This window comes from Centroberyx gerrardi, chromosome 2 (genome assembly GCF_048128805.1).
Source record: "Centroberyx gerrardi isolate f3 chromosome 2, fCenGer3.hap1.cur.20231027, whole genome shotgun sequence".
NCBI classification, from domain to species: domain Eukaryota; kingdom Metazoa; phylum Chordata; class Actinopteri; order Beryciformes; family Berycidae; genus Centroberyx; species Centroberyx gerrardi.
This window is the reverse complement of record NC_135998.1, coordinates 25,986,439-25,994,192: the sequence shown is the minus strand read 5'-3', so window position 1 is coordinate 25,994,192 and position 7,754 is coordinate 25,986,439. Positions and strand designations below refer to the sequence as shown.

Genomic DNA, 7,754 nt, shown 5'->3' with positions numbered 1-7,754 from the left:
GACCTGAGGTCAACGTTTCCTCCTTTTTGTTTACCTCCACATCACTGCTATTACAGCCACACAGTGGAGAATGGCACTTGGGCACGTTCAGTGGATAGTCAGAGTGTTGAGGATGACGTTGCTCCGCCTTCATGCAAATGAGACTAGCCCATCTCATTACTAATGCGGCCACCCACCATTGGACGGCGGCTCCTTTACTTTGAAGTCTCCCTGTTGTGATCTCACACACAGCAAGCTGGTGAAGTCCAGACCGGAGAGGCAGCGATACAGCGGAGGCTTTTTCCTCCGACCGCTTGGAATCTAGAAAGTGGACCGTGTTCATTTTTGCCTCTACAGAAAGGACATTGTGGCCATTTTTGCCGACCTCTGCCATACAGCGATACACTCGGCGATCCAAAACGTCTGGGAATAAAACTGGAATTGGAGCTATAACTACTGAAGAGATGCTTCAGTCGTAATCGCGTACCGGACTGAAAGGACTGGCTTGTTCGTCCTTTGGGACCGTTTACGGCGTCCAGCTGTATGGGGGACATTAACGGTGTGTTCATGGATTACAACTGCATTTAAACGTCAAGGACATAACCTTTTCATAGGCTATTTTGGACCAAAGTAACGTGTATCCCAAAGCTCGGCGCCCCTCTCCAATGAAAGATATTCTTCTAGAGTCAATTACGCATCAAGTAAGCAAGCGGACCCAGCGTATTGACAGCAGTGACAGCAGAAACTCCCGTCCCGGTGCCGTGGTGTCTCTGTTGACCCCTCTGGACCCTATTCGGCAGGCGAAGCGACTTCCTATCCGAGTTATCAAGATGTTGACTGCGCACACAAGTCACTTGCTGCACCCGGAGTACTTGCAGCCTTTGACGTCCGCCCCAGTGAGCATTGAGGTATTTATTTTCTTTCCAAAGAAATGTCAACGTACTTTTTTTTTATTTTTTATGAAGAACTATTTTTTTCCCCCCACACACAATAGCAACGATAGGCTTCCTGTTTTCACAGCAACATGTGTAAACGTTTAAGGGCTATTACTGCATTTTGTCATATCGCGAGTAACCCTAACTTATTCCCTTTTTTAGTAGGGAAGTAGTTAGCATAATAACACAGTAATAGTCACCAACCTTTCCGTTTTCTGTCTTTTAAGCTCACCTTAAACTTTGACATTCTCTTTAGACAACTCTCGAGACAACAAACAAACAAATACTCTCATATCTCACTATACATTAGATACACTTAAATATACAATACTGTACCTCACTATGCTAATGATTTGCCCATCAAGACCCTGTGTAGCTGCTTAAGTGCATAATTTATGAACAATTCAGGAATACAATTAAATGGAATGTATTCCATTATCATACAGATTACATATTCTTAATTTCTTATGGATTTTATAATTAAAACAGACATTTCTCCTACCCAAGTAATGTCAACTTAATTATAGTTAGAATTGCTAGATAAAATGATAAAATGAATATCAACAGTTTATAGGACTACTGGTGTTCACAGTGGACTCCAATGAAAAATCACAGAGCTAATCAAAATCTATATTTTGTTGTAGCTGGATGCCAAGAAGAGTCCCCTGGCCCTGCTGGCACAGACCTGCTCTCAGATTGGTAAACCAGACCCTCCATCCTCCTCCAAGCTAGGCTCAGTGTCCTCCAGCAGCCAGGGGGACAAGGAGCCCAGCGGCCGGTCGTCCATCTCAGGCCTGAAGCTCGGGGAACACCGCCCCTCCCAGGAGGACAAGTCTAGCTTCAAGCCCTACAACAAAGGGGGCGGAGACTGTCGCAGAGACGGGGTCACCAGCAGCAGCTCCAGTGGCAGTAGTGATAAAGCTGGCTTCAGGGTACCCGGCAACAACAACAGCACTAATGGTAATTCGACCAACGGCCTGCAGTCGTTTCCGCCCCACGCCATCTCACCCAACTCTAGAGCAGGCAGCGGCACCCCACCGGGACACACACAGCAGCCGCCGCAGCCTCATAAACAGAGCCAGTCCCCCAGTGGACAGCAGACCTCACACTCTCAGACTCAAAATGGAGAAACTGTACATGAGCAGGGCAGTCCCAACAGCACGAGCAGCGTCAACAGCAGTAGCAGCCATCTCAAAAAAGATGCTGAAGTAAACAAGGCAAACTTGGACAGTCCACACCTTGCAAACTCCAGCCACGTTCGAGCCAGCACAAACTGCAGCAACGGCAGCTCTGAAAGTGGTTCCAACCATGAGGGGGGTAAGGCGGACTCCCAGCCTGCCCAGCCTAACCTTGGCGCCGGACACATTACACCCATCTCTCCTTACAAGACAAGCCAATCCCTCTTCCCCCTGCCCTCCTCTAATATGGGCTACCATGGATCTGTAGTGGGGGCCTATGCAGGCTACCCGTCCCAGTTTGTTCCAGGGCTGGACCCTACCAAGTCGAGCCTCAGTGTGGGAAGCATGGGAGTTCCAGGAAAACACCCCAGCTCCAGCCCTCTCACCGGCGCTTCCCCTCCCTCCTTCATGCAGGGTTTGTGTAGGGATCCCTACTGTCTAAGCTATCCTAGTGTATCCCACCTTGGCGGAAGCAACTGCAATTCCTGCATCCACGACCCTTCCTCCACCCTCAAATCAAGCTTCCCATTGGTGTATCCCTCCCACCCCCTCCACTCTCTCCATCCCAGCTCTCTGTCATCCAGTGTGACCTCCTCCCTCTCCCATCCTCTCTACACATACGGCTTCATGCTTCCCAATGATCCCATGCCTCACGCATGTAACTGGGTCTCAGCTGGGGGGCCGTGTGACAAACGTTTTGCCACCTCAGACGAACTCTTGGCTCATCTTCGCACACACACAACCATGCCTGGAGGAATGGACGCTAAGCTGCTCTCTGCCTGCCCTGTTTCCTCTTCTGGACCTGCTGCCTGTCACCTTCACCTCCCCCACCAGAGTAGTCCAGCCTCCATGCCCGGCTCCTTCTCTCTCAGGGCCCCCCCCAGCCTGGGTTTAGCTCGCTACCACCCCTATAGTAAAGTCCATCTGCCCCCTGGACCAGCCTCCATCCCCCTGCACTCTCTGCCCACCACAGCTCCATACTACCCTCACTACGCTCTCTACAGTCAAAGACTGGGATCTGCCTCTGCTCTGGGCTATCAGTGACACACGCACTCCATCTACTTACATGTTTAAGTTCCTTAAATACTTATTAATGGCAAGTCACTGCTTCCTCTGTCCGAAGACTGTGGATTCAATTGGAAATAATGTGGTAGCTCAAGTCCTGGATTTTGACTTGGCAGCCTCTTCACACTTCCCAATGTTTTCTATTAGATTTGATGTTCGTAACCAGGCTGAGGCCTGTTCCTAGAGGTCAGAGGACAGATGTGGCTCTTGCATGTCTGCACATTGCTTGGATACTGTCCGTAATGAAACAACAAGACAGGACTGCCCAGAGGTGACTTTGGCAGCACCAGGCTGGGCGAAATGATGGTAGGATGCTTTGTAATCGCTCTTGGATGTCCAGGGTTCATGCTGCAAGTAATGATTTAGTGCAGGAAAAGGTGATGTGGCAGGAATGGCAATAACCTTCAGCCATGGGGTGGAGTATTGAGTGGAAGCCTGGCCACAGTCGCTTATTCCTCACAAGAGATGCATGTAAGCTTGACACAGCGTACACGTTTATTGTTTATTCAGCCTCATGGTTTGAGATTTGTTTATCTTCCTTACACTTTGTTTATTCCTACTGAGAAATTGTATTTATTTTATACTGAGCGCCTGGCTTTTATGTTTACTATATAAATCTATTCTCATTTTACAATCCTATAAGCAGATCTTTGGAAAACCACATGAAAGTTGTTGAATATGTTGTGTCTTAACACTTTTCTTTTTGAGAATGAATGTTAAAATCACATCTCTGTCTGGACTCCTTGGCTTCTTGATTTTTATTTGTACAGCAAATGAATAAAATTGAGATGTGATATTTTTTGTAAAATATTTGAGTGGAACACCAGGCGGTGATATCCATTTAATGGGAGGTCATATTTTGTTAAATAAATTACACTGAAGATGTAAATTCCTTTGTCTTCATTTCTGTGGATCTGGTTTAATTTCATCAGCTTTTCTTCAGAAAGGCAGCCTAAACATGAAAATCTGTTACAGTTCTATGTTTTGTCTCTTCAAATGGGTACAGAAACCAACTACTAGTTGTAGTCCTACACCAAACATATGGGCTGAAATTGATTTTCTTGAGAGGTCAGTATCCACTGACATCTGGATATAACTGACATGACATCAAGTAGCCAATCACTAGCTCTATTAGTTGCTGCAAAGGTTTATGAGTTTTAAAATGATCAACCAAAATGAGGTTATGCTGTTAAAAGCATCATTTTCAAAAAGGAAGTTTTGCTGTTTTTGTTAACAATGTCAATCTCTTAAAACAATCAGATTTTGATCCTCATTTCAGGTATGTTCACTGAGGTCTTTCTGATATAACTCCTCACAACTATGGGAATTGATCCATAGAGAAATCCAATCCAATGCACTTAACATGCACAAAAGTGACATTTTCTGTCTTAACAAACATAATATAGAATCTAGGTCTTCAGCAAATTTAGATCTTTACAAGGCAGTACATTCCAAATGTGTTTTTGTGTAATCACGTAATTCAGAAATATGGCCTAGAATCCATTTCATATTTTGTATACCAGTTCTACAAATGACTCTTTACTTGGAAGGGAAACACAGAGGTGGAACAGTAGAAGGGAGATATAAGCTTTTGTCAGTATGTGTGTCAGCCTGTCTTTGATGCCGAGTGGGTTTCTGTCAGCCACTATTTTCCTATGAAGGAATCAGATGATTGATGACTTTGGGTATGCTTTGCTTCAGCTAATTTTTCACTGTGCAGACGGCGGATAGTGAGCAGACCACAGGGGTGCAGCTCTCATCTCCCTGGTTCTGCAGTGAACGCAGTCTCACCTGAAAGCTATAGTTTGTTTGTTTTGGTGCTTATGGATTTAGTCTTATGCCATGCAGTTTGAGGGAGGCGACGTCAGTGAACACCAAGGCAGGAAAGAAAATGTTCTTTCCCTCAGTGAAAGAGTCAAGCCTATCAGGATGTCATTCATACACAGGATCCAGATAAGCATCAGAGCAAAAGCACCGCTGTCCTGACATGTTCAGGATAAAGTCCTGACAGTCGCTCAAGTTACCGCGGCGGCAGCATGATTGGCAGCGGTAATATGCCATTTCCTAGCAACATGACACTGTGACACCCTCGGCGAAGTATAGATGACCCACACTGGTCACTCACAACTCTGACAAGGGAGCCGCAGGGGTCAAAACAGCCCGTTCCTGCTGTAACAAGAGAAACTGCTCCTGTTTCAGCGGTCTGAAATGTTGTTATGCAGGATCAGAGCAGTGGGGCGTCTGAGTCCGGCAGGAGGCCATGAGATAGGCCCACTGTGGGCCGGCCTGACAGGGAGGTTTCAAGTTGCCTGAAATGGCCCAGAAAACAGGCACTTAGTGTATTAAGCAGCTTCGCCTCAACTTTAAATGAGTTGGCTGTTGATGGGTTGTTGTTAGTTGTTGTCAGACAGCAGCCTGAGAGTTGCTGGAGGTGAAGTTATCATGTGCTGGATCTTCCTCCTGTTGTTGCCAGTCTTAGATGTGAAAAGCTCAGGCGTCGACAGTCTGGATGTTCAGGTTATTTCTGTTCCTGGCTAGTGGGAGAGCCTGCTTCACCATCTGTTAGATCTCAGAAGCCGAGCTCATTAAAGTCATAATATACATTTTCAGTGCATATGATGTTCCAGTTTTTTCAGTGATGTGTGTTCAACAGAAGCAAATGGGAAGGAGGGATGGATTGTGATGCCATGCCACCTATTGGTAATGAATGAAATAGTAGAAAAATAAATAGAAAATATTACAAAATCTGAAGACTTGAACACAGAGAAAAATGATATAGGTAAGTATATTATAGTATAAACTAGAAGGGCACTCAGAGAGCGCAGACCTCCGCCAAGGTTCGTGCTATTATTGCTTGTTCGTGAGTCGGATCCGGATCCGCTCCAAAATTTAATGGGTTCTTCCTTGGCCCATGCTACACCCTTCCATGAAGTTTCATGAAAATCGGGCCAGTAGTTTTTCCATAATCCTGCTAACAGACAAACAAACAGACAAACAAACAAACGGCACCAAAAACATAATCTCCTTGGCGGAGGTAATAAGTATATTATAAATTGATTGTAATACACTCATTACTCATTTATTCGATCCATGTGAATGATTCCTTTCTCCCCTTTCCTCATCTTATCAATCATCTTATTCCTCTTTTCTATGCATTTTTTTTTCAACCTTTTTTTATCCTCGCTGAACATTCATCCACTTTCCCCATCCACATTTCCCCAGTCAGTCAGGGGATTCCAACCAGCGACCTTCCAGTAACAAACCTGCTTCTCTCACCTCTAGGCTACCGCAGTCCCTTGAGCATTCCCAGCTAAACCTATGAAGGGACTGGTGAGAAAATGTTTTGTTGTAATAAATAAGAAGCTTCTGTCTCCAACACCGGGCATTGTTCTTGGAGGTGAGGGGTGCCTGCCCCGGGTGCACAGCTGACAGTCCCAGTGATTAACGATGACAGAGTGTGGAGCTGCTCCTCCATTACATGACAAGCCTCAACCTCTCTATCAGCCTGAACCATGGCAAAGAGGCTAAAAGTACGGAGGGAGGAAGGGAGGAAGAGAGTGAGGTTCCAGGCAGGAAAGGTTGGAATTCACAAGATACTTGAATGACTTCTTTTCATAACCATATAGAGGGAAAGACTGAAAAGACATCCACAGTTTTACTTTGGGAACAGGAAATGAGAAGTGTTCTTTGACCCAGTCAAGTGAGTTCATGTCAAAGTTCCTTTTCCCTTATTCATTTTACTCACTGACCAATATGTGCACAGCCTGTACACAGGTTAGTATTTCTGGACTGAACGCAGTTATCTTTTCCCTCTGTTCTCAGTGATAGCGGAATTGTTTGTTTCATTAAAAGTACAAGCAGAGACCTAATGAGCACAAATTATTAACATCTGCCTTGACACTTCTCCTGAATTGTCTGTGAGCTTGAGATCGCAAACTGCTTCCCAGAAAACTCCTCCGCGTTCCCGCGTTTTGTCTCCTCTCCAGCTTTATCACTTCATCCATCATCTTACTATGAGGGTTTCTCAAGTGGTCCAAAAATAAAGAGGACCCAGATGTCAGCCCTGCCAGATTGATGTCTCTAAACCACCATAAAGCCATCACTTACATCCACCCACAGACAGGGAGAAATGTTGAAAATACACTATTCTTGCTCACAAAAACACACCGCGAAACCACTGCGAAACCGAGCTGCACACAATAGGTTGATCCATCACAGTCATCTATGGTAAATTACCCACGTCCAACAATAAATTAACCTGCACTTGCGCTTTCATTGCGAAAAGGGGCGCTCCTTAGATGTGCCCCGCCTCTCTTTCCTTCCCTAGGTATGGCTCAGTCCCCCCAAGCCCTGCCTGTTGTAGAAATGTGGACAGAGGGAGTTCAGTAGTGTACAAGAGGGCAAAGGCAATTATGGTTTCTCTGCTAATGTGCACGGCCCCAGCTGGTTTTGATCTGGCTGTGCTCTGAGGGCTCCTGGCTCGGTTGTCAGCTCTCATGCATCACAAACCCGGTGCTCATGGAAAAACGTGCCTTGGCAGCGACCGGCAGAGGCCTGGAGGCTAGCGGGGGCTAGTGGGTTAGCCACACGAGGGAGT

The 7,754-nt window shown here is 45.9% G+C and overlaps 1 protein-coding gene across 1 annotated transcript; it reads left to right on the top strand.

The window, feature by feature from the left end:
• Positions 1–251: 251 nt before the first annotated feature.
• Positions 252–4,049, top strand: LOC139913651 (zinc finger protein 703-like). Its single transcript, XM_071901737.2, has 2 exons — positions 252–887; positions 1,559–4,049. Exons 1-2 carry the CDS (start codon positions 645–647, stop codon positions 3,134–3,136), a joined length of 1,821 nt encoding a protein of 606 aa, XP_071757838.1. The 5' UTR covers positions 252–644; the 3' UTR covers positions 3,137–4,049.
• The last annotated feature ends 3,705 nt before the right edge of the window (positions 4,050–7,754 follow it).